General features: G+C 41.8%; 1 protein-coding gene and 1 long non-coding RNA gene across 5 annotated transcripts; both read left to right on the top strand.

Moving 5' to 3' along the window:
* Window positions 1-127: 127 nt before the first annotated feature.
* Window positions 128-4,501, top strand: mtrfr (mitochondrial translation release factor in rescue; the record flags this gene model as incomplete). Its single annotated transcript, NM_001140830.2, is given in 3 exon segments — window positions 128-591; window positions 4,188-4,408; window positions 4,411-4,501. Coding segments are annotated over 2 exon segments (491 nt in total), but the record flags the coding sequence as incomplete, so codon positions are not given.
* Window positions 4,502-13,492: 8,991 nt separating this feature from the next.
* Window positions 13,493-18,220, top strand: LOC106580356 (uncharacterized). 4 transcript variants are annotated; one of them, XR_006760893.1, is made up of 6 exons: window positions 13,493-13,981; window positions 14,934-15,085; window positions 15,444-15,575; window positions 15,699-15,783; window positions 15,945-16,094; window positions 16,180-18,220. It is a non-coding gene; the product is annotated as an uncharacterized lncRNA (long non-coding RNA). The 4 variants fall into 4 exon arrangements; XR_001322873.2 differs by having other exon boundaries at window positions 13,495-13,741; window positions 15,945-18,220; XR_001322870.2 differs by having other exon boundaries at window positions 13,495-13,846; window positions 15,945-18,220.
* The last annotated feature ends 1,836 nt before the right edge of the window (window positions 18,221-20,056 follow it).

Genomic DNA, 20,056 nt, shown 5'->3' with positions numbered 1-20,056 from the left:
CATTAAAAGGTACTCGTAAAAGGAAATCATGTCAGACAGCTATGATAGCCTTCACTGAGGTGTTGGTCCTCCTTATACTTCAGTCCATGTGGTGGCGATAGTGTGCCACTGTTGGTTCATAGCCACCAATCCAGGAGGGAAGAAAAAGTAAACGGTGAACTTGATTTGCTGAGGCTGAAAAGGAAGTGATTGTTTCTTTTGTATTTACACGTGAAAACAATCATATTTTCGCCTAAATTTGTCCGCTGCATTATTGGAACACTGTAAAGATAGATATCACTTTTAGTGAAACTGAGCGCTCTCACGTAATTCGGAAGGGTAATGTCAAGATTATTCGTTAACCTGATCTTTCAAGTGACTGGGAAGGTAACATGGGGAACCTCAGGACGACCTCCACTTTTTACTGTGCCACCGGTTAGCTTGGCACATGTTCAGAGCAACGGTAAGAAAGATTACATTGATCTCCCTGTCCTAAATGAAGACGAGCTGGACGAGCAGTTTGTAAGAGGGTCTGGACCTGGTGGTCAGGCGACCAACAAAACCAGCAACTGTGTGGTACTCAGGCACATCCCAACTGGCATTGTCGTTAAGGTGACTATCTAACATATTACATTAAGCCTTTTTAGTTCATGATGACCATAAGACAACCAATATTACACATGGACAACACGAAATACATAAACTTTTAGATAGGCTATCCTTCCTGAGCCATACTGCCATAGGCATATGATGTTAGGTCCCCCATATAGGTAGGTAAGGTGCCCCATTTAGGAGCAGTGGTGTAGTGATAATTTTTTAGGTAAAGGAGCGCAAAAAATGTAAATTACGTCATCATTTCCTCAATCAAAGTTTGTATGGAGAGATGTAGCCTATTGAATAACCTATCATTACAGGGCTCTCCAACTCCGTTCCTGGAGCACTACCGTCTTGTATGTTTTCACTCCAACCCCAGTTTTAACTAACCTGATTCATTTTATAAACCAGGTAATTATTAGAATCAGCTGTGCTAGATTAGGGTTGACATGAAAACCTACAGGATAGCTCTCCTGGAATAGGGTTTGAGAGCCCTGTTATAGAATATGCATAAAATGCATCCTCCAATTGCAACGTCTGCCATGCCCACACATATTGTCTTTTTTTTAACTTTTTTTTATTATTATTATTTTCCCCCCCCAAAAATGTTTTTATTTACTTGTAATAATGACAATTTCAACAATACTGAATGAACACTTATTTTAACTTAATATAATACATCAATAAAATCAATTTAGCCTCAAATAAATAATGAAACATGTTTGGTATAAATAATCCAAAACAAAGTGTTGGAGAAGAAAGTAAAAGTGCAATATGTGCCATGTAAGAAAGCTAACGTTTAAGTTCCTTGCTCAGAACATGAGAACATATGAAAGCTGGTGGTTCCTTTTAACATGAGTCTTCAATACTCCCAGGTAAGAAGTTTTAGGTTGTAGTTATTATTGGACTATTGCTCTCTATACGATTTGTATATCATATACCTTTGACTATTGGATGTTCTTATAGGCACTTTAGTATTGCCAGTGTAACAGTATAGCTTCCGTCCCTCTCCTCGCTCCTACCTGGGCTCGAACCAGGAACACATCAACAACAGCTACCCTCGAAGCAGCGTTACCCATGCAGAGCAAGGGGAACAACCACTCCCAAGTCTCAGAGCGAGTGACGTTTGAAACGCTATTAGCACGCACCCCGCTAACTAGCTAGCCATTTCACATCGGTTACACCAGCCTAATCTTGGGAGTTGATAGGCTTGAAGTCATAAACAGCGCAATGCTTGAAGCACAGCGAAGAGCTGCTGTGTCATAGGGGTCGTTGAATGGAGACCAAGGCGCAGCGTGTATAGTGCTCATTCTTTGTCTTTAATAAATACACTTTAACAACAAAACAACAAAATGACCAACAACAGTCCCGTCAGGTACACTAGACTAAACGGAAACAACTACCCACAAACCCCAAATGAAAACAGGCTGCCTAAGTATGGCTTCCAATCAGAGACAACGAAAGATACCTGCCTCTGATTGGAAACCATACCTGGCCAAAACATGGAAACCAACACATAGAAATAGACATCTAGAACAATCCCACCTAGAAACAGAAAACCCCCAAACCACCCAGAACAACCACCTGTCACGCCCTGACCACTCTACTATGGCAAATTACCTCTTACACTGGTCAGGACGTGACATGCTGGCAAAACGCACGAAAGTGCTGTTTGAATGAATGCTTACGAGCCTGCTGGTGCCTACCACCACTCAGTCAGACTGCTCTATCAAATCATAGACGTAATTATAATATAATAAACACACAGAAATACGAGCCTTGGGTCATTAATATGGTCGAATCCGGAAACTATCATCTCGAAAACAAAACGTTTTTCCTTTCAGTGAAATATGGAACCATTCCGTATTTTATCTAACGGGTGGCATCCCTAAGTCTAAATATTCCTGTTACATTGCACAACCTTCAATGTTATGTCATAATTACGTAAAATTCTGGCAAATTAGTTCGCAACGAGCCAGGCGGCCCAGACTGTTGCATTTACCCTGATTCTGCGTGCAGCGAACGCAAGTGAAGTTACACAATTTCACCTGGTTAATATTGCCTGCTAACCTGGATTTCTTTTAGCTAAATATGCAGGTTTAAAAATATATACTTCTGTGTATTGATTTTAAGAAAGGCATTGATGTTTATAGTTAGGTACACGTTGGAGCAACGTGTACCTAACGTTATAGTCGGTTCTGTTATTTATGTAAAATACAAATTAAGAGATTGTGATCTTGTGAGACATTGATCTAACAACAAAACGAGAACCATTGTGAGAAGTGATAATCTTCTATTTGTAATAAGAATGTAATAATTGATGAGTTGGACTATTAGGTGTAGGCAAAAGTTATTTTGAACTATTGGAGCGCCCTTCGGGTCCTTAAAGGACAGCTAAATAAACGTTGATTTAATTAGCTTGAACACTTGTTTTCAATATACCCTATTACAGAATAAAATAAAACAGACAAACTATCAATTCATAGAATGTATTTGCATAGATTTAATCATCAACTCAACTGACCAAGAAGTGAACATACAGTATCTCACAAAAGTGAGTACACCCCTCACATTTTTGTAAATATGAGAATATCTTTTCATGTGACAACACTGAAGAAATGACACTTTGCTACAATGTAAAGTAGTGAGTGTACAGCTTGTATAACAGTGTAAATTTGCTGTCCCGTCAAAATAAGGGGTGTACTCACTTTTGTTGCCAGCGGTTTAGACATTAATGGCTGTGTGTTGTGTTATTTTGAGGGGACAGCACATTTACAGTGTTATACAAGCTGTACACTCACTACTTTACATTGTAGCAAAGTGTCATTTCTTCAGTGTTGTCACATGAAAAGATATACTCAAATAATTACAAAAATGTGAGGGGTGTACTCACTTTTGTGAGATACTGTATATCATTACTAGGTAGAATTGAAGGGAATTTGTTTTAAAACAATCATAAAATCAAGCTTTTGATGTAGTGTATTCATGCATCTCAATAAACTATAACTTAAATGCATTATTACCTCCAATTTGTCCAAAATTCACATTTCCAATTTCCCACCCTGACATAGTCAATATAGGCTAAATATCCCAAGCAGGGCTACAGCAACTTCCAGAGGGGGGTCAGGCTTTTGGGCTTTGCAGTGGCCACTCTGTTTTGGGTGTCCCCGGCAGAACGGTGTCACCGTAACCAAGTGGTCACATCATTCTGAATTCCACTGCGCAAGAGAGGGTTGGTGGAGATTTATGAACATCAAGGCAGATACAGCTGAATTAAATAAAAAAAAATCTTATTGGCCAAAGTTGTCAAGCCTCCAATGGGCCTCCGCAGTGCACACATGTAGTCTACAGTTCATCATTCTCACCACCGCCAGAGAGAAGACAGGGAAGAAGCTACCATTTACCTGCTGTAGACTACAAAATTATTTGGATTGTCATTTTATTGTTTTTCATGGAATTTGTGGTAATTAAATAATTTATTTAGAATTGATCAGAATACATTTTCTGTGTATTCTCAAATAAAAAAAACTGAGGTGCTCCCTTGCCCTCGACACCTGTTTAGGAGGTACCGTAATCTGTACATTTTTATTGCTAACTCCTCTCTCGTAATTTAGTGCCATCAAACCAGATCGGTGGAAACAAACCGCAAAAGAGCTCGGCAGATAATGAGGGAGAAGCTTGAGGTCACCTACAAGGGAGAAGAGAGCGACATTCTGAAGAATAAGAAGGAGTCTATACAGAGGAAACAAGACAAGAGGAAAAAGGCAAACGAGAATTTGGAGAAGAAGAGACTTTTCAAAGAGGCACTGATGACAGACTACAAACCAGGGGATGACAAGTATGCATGAACATAAAATGTTGTCTGATCAACAAATATGTCCTACCTGATCGTGATCTGTATTGTAAATAAAGAACACCTATTGAAATCAATTAAATTGTTATCAATCTGTCTAAGATACAGGATTGTCAGTATTTTCTGTAGTTGTAATGAAATTAAGTTTTATTACACTGGGTAATAAATACAAAGACACAAACAATGGCTTTATTACAATGGTCCATTCATAATGTGGTGTGTTTATCACAGTGTGTTTGGCACTATCCCTTTTGCTGTCACTCATGCTTAAATATGTTAAAAGATACTAGCTAGTACTCCTCCATTGTCAAAATGCCCGTTATAAAATCCATGTGAGTTTCTCTAAATGATAGGGGCTTTGCTACATACAATGTATTTTTAGACAATGGGAACACATAAAACCAGGACATTCCTGTCAAGTACATGTCATGGGTAACTTTTTTGTTGAAGCCCAACGTGCCACCTCAGTTTTAAGAAACAATGATGTTTTACATTTGCGTAATTTAGCAGACGCTCTTATCCAGAGCGACTTGGTGCATTCACCTTATGATATCCAGTGGAACAACCACTTTACAATAGTACATCTATATCTCTTTTGGGGGGGAGGGTAGGGGGGGTTAGAAGGATTACTTAATCCTATCCCAGGTATTCCTTAAAGAGGTGGGGTTTCAGGTGTCTCCGGAAGGTGGTGATTGTCTCCGCTGTCCTGGCGTCGTGAGGGAGCTTGTTCCACCATTGGGGTGCCAGAGCAGCAAACAGTTTTGACTGGGCTGAGCGGGAACTGTGCTTCCGCAGAGGTAGGGAGGCGAGCAGGCCAGAAGTGGATGAATGCAGTGCCCTTCTTTGGGTGTAGGGACTGATCAGAGCCTGAAGGTACGGAGGTGCCGTTCCCCTCACAGCTCCGTAGGCAAGCACCATGGTCTTGTAGCGTCTGCGTAGCAATGATAGGAGAGACCATGTGAGGATATGACAGAGCCAAGTGACTTGGTGTATAGCGAGAATAGGAGAGGGCCTAGAACTGAGCCCTGGGGGACACCAGTGGTGAGAGCACGTGGTGCGGAGACGGATTCTCGCCACGCCACCTGGTAGGAGCGACCTGTCAGGTAGGACGCAATCCAAGAGTGAGCCGCGCCGGAGATGCCCAACTGGGAGAGGGTGGAGAGGAGGATCTGATGGTTCACAGTATCAAAGGCAGCAGATAAGTCTAGAAGGATGAGAGCAGAGGAGAGAGAGTTAGCTTTAGCAGTGCGGAGAGCCTCCGTGACACAGAGAAGAGCAGTCTCAGTTGAATGACCAGTCTTGAAACCTGACTGATTTGGATCAAGAAGGTAATTCTGAGAGAGATAGCAAGAGAGCTGGCCAAGGACGGCACGCTCAAGAGTTTTGGAGAGGAAAGAAAGAAGGGATACTGGTCTGTAGTTGTTGACATCGGAGGGATCGAGTGTAGGTTTTTTGAGAAGGGGTGCAACTCTCGCTCTCTTGAAGACGGAAGGGACGTAGCCAGCGGTCAAGGATGAGTTGATGAGCGAGGTGAGGTAAGGGAGAAGGTCTCCGAAAATGGTCTGGAGAAGAGAGGAGGGAATAGGGTCAAGCGGGCAGGTTGTTGGGCGGCCGGCCGTCACAAGTCACAAGATTTCATCTGGAGAGCGAGGGGAGAAAGAGGTCAAAGCATAGGGTAGGGCAATGTGAGCAGGACCAGCGGTGTCGTTTGACTTAACAAACGAGGATTGGATGTCATCAACCTTTTTTTCAAAATGGTTGACAAAGTCGTCCGAGGAGGGGGAGGAGGATTCAGGAGGGAGGAGAAGGTGGCAAAGAGCTTCCTAGTGTTAGAGGCAGATGCTTGGAATTTAGAGTGGTAGAAAGTGGCTTTAGCAGCAGAAACAGAGGAAGAAAATGTGGAGAGGAGGGAGTGAAAAGATGCCAGGTCCGAAGGGAGGCTAGTTTTCCTTCATTTCCGCTCGGCTGCCTGGAGCCCTGTTCTGTGAGCTCGCAATGAGTCGTCAAGCCACGGAGCAGGAGGGGAGGACCGAGCCGGCCTGGAGGATAGGGGACATAGAGAGTCAAAGGATGCAGAAAGGGAGGAGAGGAGGGTTGAGGAGGCAGAATCAGGAGATTGGTTGGAGAAGGATTGAGCAGGATTGAGCAGAGGGAAGAGATGATAGGATGAAAGAGGAGAGAGTAGCAGGAGAGAGAGAGCGAAGGTTGCGACAGCGCAATACCATCTGAGTAGGGGCAGAGTGAGTAGTGTTGGAGGAGAGCGAGAGGGAAAAGGATACAAGGTAGTGGTCGGAGACTTGGAGGGGAGTTGCAGTGAGATTGGTAGAAGAACAGCATCTAGTAAAGATGAGGTCAAGCGTATTGCCTGCCTTGTGAGTAGGGGGGACGGTGAGAGGGTGAGGCCAAAAGAGGAGAGGAATGGAAAGGAGGCAGAGAGGAATGAGTCAAAGGTAGACGTAGGGAGGTTAAAGTCACCCAGAATTGTGAGGGGTGAGCCATCCTCAGGAAAGGAACTTATCAAGGCGTCAAGCTCATTGATGAACTCTCCAAGGGAACCTGGAGGGCGATAAATGATAAGGATGTTAAGCTTGAATGGGCTAGTGATTGTGACAGCATGGAATTCAAAGGAGGAGATAGACAGATGGGTTAGGGGAGAAAGAGAGAATGTCCACTTGGGAGAGATGAGGATTCCAGTCCCGCCACCCCGCTGACCAGATGCTCTCGGGGTATGCGAGAACACGTGGTCAGATGAGGAGAGCAGTAGGATTAGCAGTGTTTTCTGTGGTAATCCATGTTTCCGTCAGCGCCAAGAAGTCGAGGGACTGGAGGGTAGCATAGGCTGAGATGAACTCTGCCGTGTTGGCCGCAGACCGGCAGTTCCAGAGGCTGCCGGAGACCTGGAACTCCACGTGGGTCGTGCGCGCTGGGACCACCAGGTTAGAGTGGCAGCGGCCATGCGGTGTGAAGCGTTTGTGTGGCCTGTGCAGAGAGGAGAGAACAGGGATAGACAGACACATAATTGACAGGCTACAGGAGAGGCTACGCTAATGCAAAGGAGATTGGAAAGAAAATTAACTAAACATCTGGGGAAGCGAGAGAGCAGGGCCTCCCTCACTAACCATTCGCTGAAACACTCAAATATAACTATTCCAACTTCCACTTAGAAATTATAATTGATGTAAACTACAGTGGTTCAATGTTTCCTGGAATAGGCTCAAACTTTGTTTATTCAGCTAGATAACTTGGTACAGTATTCTTCCGTGAAACCCACCCAGTGCACCGTGTCTTATGACGCCGTAGCTAACTAGCATGCTAGCATCCAATAACACACGGTTAGCACCAATACTTGGTTACAACAAACTACCAATGGATCATTCGTGTCTGTGTCTAGTTCCTTTCATAACGCAGAACTAATTAAACGTTGGCTAGCTAACACAAAGTCAGTCCTGCTAGCTACACAAGTGGACTACACAACTCGAAAGCTTACGTTGCAAAAATCTTATTGACTAAAAATGATACAGTACTGCTAGCTGGTAGAATTGGCTAGCTAGCAGTGGCTGTGTTTACCTTTATCTTTGATACAAAGACAACTATGTAGCTAGCTAACGTTACACTAATCAAATTTACTCAATACTTTTATTGGACCAATAAAATCAAAGGGCTTTGTCTTTTGAGTCTTTGATCTTCAGTCTGGAGAATTGGTCCAATTCAATCTAGTAACTTTGTTTTCACCTTGCCTGTTAGAGCCTTGCATTTCTCTCGGTTTCTGCCAAGCATTCACATTATAAGCCCCCTGGCGTGAATGATACCTTCAAATGAAAAAGAAAAGATAAAAACACACAAGTTCTTGAGTCCGTCAAATTTTAACTTTACAGAACCCAATGGTACATAGTAGATTTCACACGGCAAGTACTAGATCGCGAGAACCCAAGGAGGCATACAGCCTTCCCTATTGTTTTCAGTGAAACATATGGACCACTGCTGGGGCAATGTGTACTACAGTCCTGATGCTCTGTTTAAATGTTTAGAAACATGAATAATCCCTGCTTGTGATACACTTTTGGAAACCTTTGGAACGTTCATATCACAGAGAACAAATTCTAACAATACAAAATATATACTTGTTGTGCGCCTTTAACAGGTTCCCACAGAGGTATTTTGCATTGCACATTTACCTGAACTACAGCGACAGTTCATAAGCTAATGGAAACTCGAGAGGGAATAAAAATAAAAACATTGTCTTGAAGTTGTATTGGGGTTGTGCCGCAGAGCATCATGGGGTTGTATGTGTTGTAGACGGAGCACGTTCTAGATAAATGGTTGAACTGATTCCTGTCTTCCGTCTCATCATTATTGAATTGTTATAATAACATGGTTATGAAACACAAGAGACAACACTGTTATGGCAAAAAAAACTGTGAATCTATGGTAAAACAGCTAACAGTAAGTGAACCTTCATCTTGCTTTATCAAATACGATTTTATTGGTCGGGTGTAGCAAAATGCTTATGTTCCTAGCTCCAGCAGTGCAGTAATACCTAACGATACAAACAATACACGCAAATCCCAAAAATAAAAAGAAAACAATTGAGAAATATTAGAATGAGCAATATCAGAGTCTGGAATATAAATATACACTGAGTGTATATTTCATATTAGGAACACCTTCCTAATATTGAGTTGCACCCCTTTTTTCCCTCAGAATAGCCTCAATTCATCGGGGCATGGTGTCGAAAGCGTTCCACAGGAATGCTGGTCCATGTTGACTCCAATGCTTCCCACAGTTGTGTCAAGTTGGCTGGATGTTCTTTGGGTGGTGGACCATCCTTGAGACAAGCGTGAAAAACCCAGGAACGTTGTAGTTCTTGACACACTCAAACCGGTGCGCCTGGCACCTACTACCATACCCTGTTCAAAGGCACTTAAATATTTTGTCTTGCCCATTCACCCTCTGAATCACACACAATCCATGTCTCAATTGTCTCAAGGCTTAAAAATCCTTCTTTAACCTGTTATGGCTAGGGGGCAGTATTTTCACAGCCGGATAAAAAACGTACCCGATTTAATCTGATTATTACTCCTGCCCAGAAACTAGAATATGCATATAATTATTAGCTTTGGATAGAAAACACTCCAAAGTTTCTAAAACTGTTTGAATGGTGTCTGTGAGTATAACAGAACTGATTTGGCAGGCCAAAACCTGAGAAGATTCCATGCAGGAAGTGCCCTGTCTGACAATTTCTTGCCCTTCTTGATTATCTCTATCCATTACAGGGGATCTCTGCTGTTATGTGACACTTCCTACGGCTCCCATGGGCTCTCAGAAGGCGGCAAAAAGCTGAATTGTGGCTTTGCAGGCTCTGGCTGAAAAAAAGTAGCGCGTTTGGATAGTGGCTGGTTATAGTACTGTGAGACTCAGGCGCGTGCCCGAGTCGACCCCATGCTTTGTTTTCTTTCGTCTGTTTACCTAAACGCAGATTCCCGGTCGGAATATTATCGATTTTTTACGAGAAAAATTGCATAAAAATTGATTTTAAACAGCGGTTGACATGCTTCGAAGTACGGTAATGGAATATTTAGAAATCTTTTGTCATGAAATGCGCCATGCTCGTGACCCTTATTTACACTTCGGATAGTGTCTTGAACGCACGAACAAAACGCCGCTATTTGGATATAACGATGGATTATTTTGAACCAAACTAACATTTGTTATTGAAGTAGCAGTCCTGGGAGTGCATTCTGACGAAGAACACCAAAGGTAATCAAACTTTTATAATAGTAAATATGATTATGGTGAGTGCTAAACTTGGTGGGTGTCTAAATAGCTAGCCGTGATGGCTGGGCTATGTACTCAGAATATTGCAAAATGTGCTTTCACCGAAAAGCTATTTTAAAATCGGACACCTCGATTGCACAAAGGAGTTCTGTATCTATAATTCTTAAAATAATTGTTATGCTTTTTGTGAACGTTTATCGTAATTTAGTAAAATGTTAGCGAATTCCCCGGAAGTTTGCGGGGGGTATGCTAGTTCTGAACGTCACATGCTAATGTAAAAAGCTGTTTTTTGATATAAATATGAACTTGATTGAACAAAACATGCATGTATTGTATAACATAATGTCCTAGGGTTGTCATCTGATGAAGATCATCAAAGGTGAGTGCTGCATTTAGCTGTCTTCTGGGTTTTGGTGACATTATATGCTGGCTTGAAAAATGGGTGTCTGATTATTTCTGGCTTGGTACTCTGCTGACATAATCTAATGTTTTGCTTTTGTTGTAAAGCCTTTTTGAAATCGGACAGTGTGGTTAGATTAACGAGAGTCTTGTCTTTAAATAGCTGTAAAATAGTCATATGTTTGAGAAATTGAAGTAATAGGATTTTTAAGGTTTTGAAAATCGCGCCACAGGCTTAAAGTGGCTGTTACGTAGGTGGGACGAATTCATCCCACCTTGCCCAGGGAGGTTAACTGTGTTCACTGACCACAACCCACTTATTTTTCTGAAGTCCCTGCAAAATCCCAACCAGCGCCTGATGCGTTGGGCTTTGTTCTTGCAACCATTCAACCTGGATATTAGACACATTAGTGGTAAGGATAATATCATTGCTGATGCTCTGTCCCGTGCTCCTTTAACCTAGTTTGTATTTTCTCTCTGCTGACCCCTGCGGGCTGTCTGCGCCTCTTTCCTCTTAAATTGCTCCCCAGGTACCAGGGCTGCTGAGTTTGAATGGTGGACAGTCAGCTAGGGGACACAGGGCTACTGTTAGGAGCCGGGACTGGTATCCGTTTTTTTGTTTGTTTGGTGGGGGACAACTTTGGATTGTTTTAAATATGTTGCGTTGAGGGTGGGACCCTCATTTTAAGGAGGGGGGTGTCACGGCCCCTCTGCAGTGCAGGGGCGGTTCCTCCTGCAGGCAGAGGAGGGTCGTTAGTGATTGGAGCCACCTGGGCTCAGGGTATTTAAACTGCTTCACTAACCACTCCTCTCTCTCTCTCTCTCTGCTCCTCCAGGTATGATCCTGTTTTGTTTGTTCCTTTGTAGTTTTACGTAGTTTCCACTCAGTCATATTCACACACAGATTCATGCATCCCTGCACTTTACATACACCCTACATTATGACATTTCCACACCTCATTCCTTTTTCTTTAAAGTTAATCGTTTTTGGTTTATAATAAAGAACCGTTTTGATTGGCCTATACCTGTTGTTCGTGTCCCCTCATTTTTGCTATGAGCTGGCCTGTGACAATCAATATATATACACACACACACACACACACACACACACACACACACCCATATATATTTACACACACATATGGGTATATATGAAGTCAGAAGGTTACATACACCTTAGCCAAATACATTTAAACTCAGTTTTTCACAATTCCTGACATTTAATCCCAGTAAAAATTCCCTGTTTTAGGTCAGTTAGGATCACCAGTGACAGTGGGTTTGTGCCCATAGGAGACGTTGTTGCCGGTGATGTCTGGTGAGGACCTGCTTTACAACAGGCCTACAAGCCCTCAGTCCAGCCTCTCTCAGCCTATTGCGCACCGTCTGAGCACTCACGGAGGGATTGTGCATTCCTGGTGTAACTCGGGCAGTTGTTGCCATCCTGTACCTGTCCCGCAGGTGTGATGGTCAGATGTACCGATCCTGTGCAGGTGTTACACGTGGTCTGCCACTGCGAGGATGATCAGCAGTCCCTCCTGTCTCCCTGTAGCGCTGTCTTAGGCGTCTCACAGTACAGACATTGCAATTTATTGCCCTAACCACATCTGCAGTCCTCATGCCTCCTTGCAACATACCTAAGACACGTTCACCCAGATGAGCAGGGACCCTGGGCATCCTTCTTTTGGTGTTTTTCAGAGTCAGTATAAAGGCCTCTTTAGTGTCCTAAGTTTTCATAACTGTGACCTTAATTGCCTACCGTCTAACCTGTTAGTGTCTTAATGAACATGTACCTGTGGAACGGTTGTTAAGTGTTTAAACCCTTCACAATGAAGATCTGTATTATCTCTGAAAGACAGGGTTCTGAAAATAAATGCAGTTGACAGTGAGGACGTTTATTTTTTGCTGAGTTATATATAGTAACAATCCTGGGTTTATAAGCGCTTTTGAAGCACAGGCGATAGCGCACTGGACTTCGGGGTCAAGGCCTACTACCTGCCGTTTCATTACATTGGTGTCAAGTGATTGGACCTTGCGTGTGCTTGGCCAGTGAGCGTGGTCCTATAAGACGGAGTCGCGAGGACGCGCTCTTTGAAAGGAGGGAGTAGTGTAACGACCCTGGGTTTATAAGCACGGATATCGACTCTGCCTCTTGAGCATGCTTTTGCGGCACAGTCAATAGCGCGCTGGACTTCGGGCTAGAAGGTCGAGGGTCCGAGGCCTGCTCCCTACCGTTTCATTACAATGTATACACACACAGAATGAAAACATGTTGCTTACTGAGATTCCGCATAGATTTGCATTGCACAAAATCTATTTTTTTTGTTATCACATCAAGGGCAGACAACTCAAATGAAATACCTTCTCAGGATATCCTAAGGGTGCGTTCGCAAATTGCCTCCAGTTGGTCAGTGTGGTCTGGGTCGTTTGTAAATCCAGCGCCTTATAAGATTGTGATCCAAGCAACCTGACAACGGCAGACAAGCACCCAAGCTAACTGGTAAGTTACTTCTAGACACAAATGAGAACACCTCTCTGATAATTTATGTTGTCTAGAGCGTTAGTACTGTAACTGTGCTTCTGGCAACAATTTCATTAATACATAAAAGGAATAAAAGATGTAATTAAATTGTTGCCAGCAGCAGTTAGTCACCAATGCTCTGGATAACACAAACAGCCTAACCAGCTCTGCTAGGTCGAGTAAAATGGTCAGAGTGGGGTGTTCTCTCATAATGTTTCTGGATGTAGCTAGCCAGTTCGCTTGACTGACGTTGTGAAGTCACAACGCTCAGAATTTACGAACGCCTAGAGCGCACTCTTGCACTCCAGAGTGAATTTACGATGGGCTTCTAAAGTATGTTTCGCGCCACGCCAATCACGTTCTACTAGAAGTAGCGTTTAACCAATTAGGGATGCAGTAGCTTTTTAAATGACAGGAAGTCCATGTCTTGTTATTCTGGCGTTTCTATTCGGTTTTTAGCAATACAGTTGTTTCGCTAGCAAAATACAACGAAGCACACGCGAACATTGCAAAACTTTTAACACGAACTTGTACACATACTGTCTAGTTGTGGGAGTGTTGACATGGCTAAAGGCAAGTAGGGAAACTTATGAGTAGTAAAGTCGAGACAAGGCTGTTTAGAGGTAAAGTTAACTTGACAACGACGTTACTCCTTAGTCAAATGAGGGACGCAGATTGCTATCAGCTAGCTAGTTATCATAGACGTCGATGGATATACTGTGGATATGGTAGGCTATTAAAGCTTACCTCCTGACATGTTTGCCTTCAATAGGGGAAAAAAAGTACTGACTACCAACAATAGTCCTGAGGAAACCCTTCAGGTCTAAAAGAAGACAAAGGAAAATAAACCAAAAATGAATGGGGTAACTTATTAAAGGTGTTGGAAATTGGTTATCAATACTTTTCATTTAGTTAAGTTATACAAGTTCGTGTTGGGCTCCCAAGTGGCGCAGCGGTCTAAAGCACTGCATCTCAGTGCTAGAGGCGTCACTACAGACCCTGGTTTGATTCCAGGCTGTATCACAACTCTTATAGGGCTATGCACAATTGGCCCAGCGTTGTTAGAGTTTGGCCACCATTGGAAATAAGAATTTGTTCTTAAGGATCCGCCCCTCTTCAATTTTCACCTAAAATGACATACCTAAATCTAACTGCCTGTAGCTCAGGCCCGGAAGGAAGGATATGCATATTCTTGGTACCATTTGAAAAGAAACACTTTGAAGTTTGTGGAAATGTGACAGGAATGTAGGAGAATAAAACAATAGACCTGGTACAAAATGTTAAAAAAACAACCACAGTTTTGTATTTTTTTTTTTACATCTTTGAAATGTAAGGCCACAGTATTATTCCAGTCCAGGTGCAATTTAGATTTTGGCCACTAGATGTTAGAGTATGTGCAAAGTTTTAGACAGATCCAATGAACCATTGCATTTATGTTACATTTTATACCAAGACTGCCCAAATGTGCCTAATTTAACTGTTCAAAATTGTGCACTCTCCTCAAACAATAGCATGGTATTTCACTGTAATAGCTACTGTAAATTGGACAGTGTAGTTAAATTAACATGAATTTAAGCTTTCTGGCAATATCAGCCATGTGTATGTCCCGGGAAATGTTCTTGTTACTTACAACCTCTTGCTAATCGCATTAGCCTACGTTAGCTCAACCGTCCCACGGATGGGACACCGATCCCGAAGAAGTTTTAATTAACTGACTTGCCTAGTTAAATAAAAGTAAAAAATTCCATTAACAAAACAAAGAAAATACATGTAATGGTCAGCCACAAGTGCATGTTGCATCTGTTACTGTTGCAGGATGCAGGTAATTGTCAGCCTACTATACAAAGTCTTCGGAGTCCCAGCAAACCCAGATCTCCTCTGTGTGACTACTCAAGTTCTGTCATCCAAGCGGAAAATGTGCCTGAGAAATGTGCTCTTTAAACTGAGCCATCAAAAGAAAGGGAAAGGTAACCCACCATTTGTCCTTTGAACCACCACCAATGATGACAATTAAAATCTGTTACTTGGACTACCTGCTCTTTTTCATCATCATACAATATTGGTCTGAATAAGACCATGGCAATGCTTGCACTCCATATTATTATATATTTTTTAACCTCTAATTCCTTTGAATCAGATCAGAGGTAAGTGACCCCCCCAGAATAATTTCCTGTGAATGGCAGTAATGTCCACTGACCAATGTCTTATGACACTAATTGTTTGTTTATTTAGGCATCCATAGCATTCCCCTCCTGAAGCTGTATGTTTTGCTTATACAACAAAGTCTGATGTACACTGTGCTTCTTTCCTCACTATTCTATTCAGGGAGACTGGTACCCAGAGAGACAACTACCCTGCATGTCCAGGAGGAGGATCTAAAAAAAAAATCACACCAACCCAACTGTACCAGATGGCAATATCACCAAGCCCAAAACTGAGAAGGGGGCTAGTCAAAAAGTAAGTAATGTTGACAAACATGTCAGTAAAATATTTGTTCAAATTAAGCACAGTATTTGATCAAGCCAGCACTTCAACACCAGATCATCTGACCATGGAATACTGTATTTTCTTTTCATCCAGAGCAGAAAGCAATGCTGCCCAAAACAGGAAGGTCACAGATTATCCTATTAGACGGAGTTCCAGAAAAAGCAAAGCTGAATTGAAGGTCAGTTTATAATACCAGAGTGAGTTGTGCTTGAAGATCAACCATGCCATGCAAGAACAAGTAAAAAAAACGTGTTCTTGCTCAGAATTTAATGTGTGGATGGTTTGGAATTTTAGCAATGTAGTAGCCCTTTATCCCTGAACTATCCCTTTAACCCACAGTTTCCACTCTGGGGATTGCATTGGATTATGCCATATTCGTCATCCTGGTTAGGATGATAATGTTTATTTACTCATTAAACACCACACTCTGCCAACAGTACGAAGAACACAGACACCTTGATTACCTGATAATGAGTTGAAGGACTGCAGGTTAGTTTAGAAATTAAAGTAACATTGTACTGAAATGGATCATTTAACCTGGAATTTGATTTGACCTGTACTTGAACCCCAATAGGCCAAACATATAGAGGGGAAGGGAAGAGGAGTATTTGCTGTCAGATGTTTCAAGAAGGGGAAGTTTGTAATTGAGTATCATGGAGACTTGTTGCATTTGACTGATGCCAAGGAGAGAGGGGCTCTGTATGCCCAAGACCCCAGGACTGGCTGTTACATGTACTATTTCCAGTATCTCAGCAAAACATACTGGTATCTACTCAAACTTCATTTAAAATTTGTATTAACTATGACTTATGCATTGCCACAATGTAGATGTTATCAGCTTGCTCATGGATGTTTTAAAACCTGTAATTTCCTCTTTACATTGTGGATGCTACAAAAGAATCAACTCGCCTGGGAAGGCTGCTAAACCACAGTTAAACTGGCAACTGCCAGACCAAACTCCATGACATAGATGAAATACCTCATCTCATACTGGTGGCTTCCAGGGACATTGAGTCAGAGGAAGAGCTGCTTTATGACCATGGTGACCGCAGCAAGGAATCCATCTCGGCTCACCCTTGGCTCAAATACTGATGTGCTGTTTTTACACCACCAGAGTATTCAAGAAAATTACTAGGTGCATTTGATTAAAGCTTTTTTTTTTTACAATTTCCTTGGCCCTGAACTGCAAACTTGGCATTCCAGGTGAGACAAATTAAGTGCACCTTTTGTTTATTTTTAATCTGCCCTTTCAAGTAATGTATTTGGGCAAAACTGTGGCAGAATGAACAATATTGAAGACAACCTTCAAGATGACACATGGGTCAATTTCTTAAAACTGTATATCAATTTATTGCTGGATTTGGGGGTAGTTTTTATACATTTTTAGGCCTGTGCTTCCAAGAAGATGAATAATATTTTGTAACATTAGCTATTTTTTAAACACTTTTTATATTCGTGCTAATTTATAATGCTAGGTATGGTTCTAGTTGAAGCAACAATTTTCATATGATCGTCAATGCTCTCCAGGATTCTGGGACATCAGCTTATACTTGATTTAAAATGTATGTATTTTGCAATGGGTGAAATCCTAATACATTTTTAACAATTTACAAAGTATGTTGCTCTTTGAGAGTAAATTAAGTCTACAGACAAATCTGTTCAGCAATCTGGCTAGCATGGAAGCTCATTTTGCAATGAATAGAAAAGCTAGCTTGGCCTTTGACAATGTACCAATTAATATTCACAGACATGTAACAGTCCAGCATCCTCCCTGTAGGTCAGTGTATTTCAAAATGTGCAACAAATGAAGTGATTTGTAACTTCATAATTCTAAACTGCTTTCTTTACAGCTGCTCTATTATTTGAAAGATAAAATGGACTTTAAAAAAGCCCTCGTGTGAACTAGCGTGAAATAGTTATGGTCAGTCACTCAGAGCCTAAAATGTCAATTATTATGCAATTTCGGGACAATTTTGCAAACCCTTTTATATTTGCTACAAGAGACTATATATTGATCTAATCCACAAATCTTTTTGGGAGGGATTCATTACCATGATCTGTGCTACTCAACCCCCAGGTAGAGGCAGATTATGCTGATGGGATTCAGGTATAGTGAATCTGGGGCAGTATAGTGGTCGTGGGGCTCGATTCCATCAGTATTGCTGAAGTTCAGAGTTAAAAAGCCATTTCATATTGAACTGACATGCAGCGTTTGCCTTAATGTTGATTGCATCTCTTTAGCACTATAGATGGAATCAAGCCCTTGGAGGTCCTGTCTTTGTCTCTACTAGGGCTACTGTTGCAACCTGTCTTGAACTTTGGTCTTTGAAGGGTTCCATCGTCACAATGTTCAACCACGTGTCCAAAGGAACTGTTACAGTTCCTTTGTTTGAGGACACAGTTGTGAGTCTGTACCAATGATGTATATAAACCCTGGATTGCTAATGCTATATTTTCACCATTGTGGAGGTTTTGAAGCCAACAGTATTTCAATTAAAATGTTAAGGAAAAACATTTGTTGTGGGGACAGTAAGTCATCTCAATACTTTATTTTTGTTTAGCTCATAATTTAAAAGTATACATTGGTGTTTAATAGAATAAATGTGCCAAACTAACCTGGACAAATGCATTTCTATAGAGTACCACAGTATGAGTTATAATACCCATTAAACCTAATGGTCAAATCAGGAAATGGATCCAATTGTTTTTCCACCATTCATTTCTCTCATGGGGGGATTTTAGAAGAGCTGTGTGTCATGAAGGCTTACCCTGGCGTGACATTTTGCTAACCATGTAAATCTCTCCTCAGACAAGGTGATTTATCAAAATATTTGCCTGTATTTACCCCCAACAAATGAAACGCTAATTAGTTGCTAATCATTAAGAACTAGAAATGCCATGATATGGATGAGACTGACGAATTATAGTAAAAATCTCTGGATTAACCGTTAGCTACATTTACGTCATTTAGCAGACGCTCTTATCCAGAGCAACTTACAGTAGTGAATACATGCATTTTTTTTTTGTACTGGCCCCCCGTGGGAATCGAACCCACAACCCTGGCGTTGCACATACCATGCTGGCATTGCAAACGCCATGCTCTACCAACTGAGCCACAGGGAAGACAAATGTAATAATGAATAAATTGGTAATTCTGTGAATGGTCTGGAGTTAAATTTACACTACCTGTTAGCAAAGGCGTTAACTAGAGTTGACGTGGAGCAGCTTGCAGGGATTTGTAGTCTTGCATGATGTCTACTTTGACGCTAATTAGCATTTGATTCAGTAAATAGTACAAAATATATTTAAGTCACTTTGCCTGAAAGCAATTTAGATGGTTAACAAACGTCACGCCAGGGTAAGCCTTCATGACACACCCCTTAACTGTTTCTAAAATCCCCTATGAGAAAAATGAATGGTGGAAAAACAATTGGAACCATTTCCCTGTTTGACCTCTAGACTTTATGGGTATTATGACACCACTGTGCGGCAATTCATTTTTTACAATTGTGTAGGATTGCCAAGATGGGTGCGCGGTGGCTTCTACACAGTCATCAAGTGCATTCGTAAAATATTTAGACCCCTTGACTTTTTCCACATTTTTACGCTACAGCCTTATTCTAAAATGTATAAAATAATTTTTTCCTCGCAATCTACACACAATACCCCATAATGACAAAGCAAACAGGTCAGATTTTTTTCCTAATTTAAAAAGAAAACATACCTTATTTACATAAGTATTCAGACCCTTTGGTATGAGACTTGAAATTGAGCTCAGGTACATCCTGTTTCCATTGATCATCCTTGATGAGTCCACCTGTGGTAAATTCAAGTGTTTGGATGTGATTTGGAAAGGCACACACGTCTATATAAAAGGTCCCACAGTTGACAGTGCATGTCAGAGTCTAAAAACCAAGCCATGAAGTCAAGGGATTGTCTGTAGAGCTCAGAGACAGGATTGTGTCAAGGCACAGATCTGGGGAACGGGACCAAAAAAAATGTCTGCAGCATTAAAGAAACCCAAGAACAAAGTGGCCTCCATTCTTAAATAGAAGAAGTTTGGAACAAAAGACTCTTCCTAGAGCTGGCCGCCCGGCCGAACGCCGCAATCGGGGGACAAGGGCCTTGGTCAGGGAGGTGACCAAGAACATGACGGTCCCTCTGACAGAGCTTCAGAGTTCCTCTGTGGAGATGATTGTCCTTCTGGAAGGTTCTCCCATCTCTGCAGCACTCCACCAATCAGTCCTTTATGGTAGAGCGCTCAGACAGAAGCCACTCTTCAAGAAAAGGCACACAATGGCCCGCTTGGAGTTTGCCAAAAGGTACTTTAAGATTCTCTGGTCTGATGAAACCAAGATTGAACTCATTGGCCTGAATGCCAAGTGTCACGTTTGGAGGAAACCTTGCACCATCCCTACAGCGATGTGTGGTGGCAGCATCATGCTGTGGGG

Source organism: Salmo salar, chromosome ssa20, assembly GCF_905237065.1.
Source record: "Salmo salar chromosome ssa20, Ssal_v3.1, whole genome shotgun sequence".
NCBI lineage: Eukaryota > Metazoa > Chordata > Actinopteri > Salmoniformes > Salmonidae > Salmo > Salmo salar.
The sequence above is the reverse complement of the archived record's forward strand: the minus strand, read 5'-3'. Positions and strand labels throughout refer to the sequence as shown.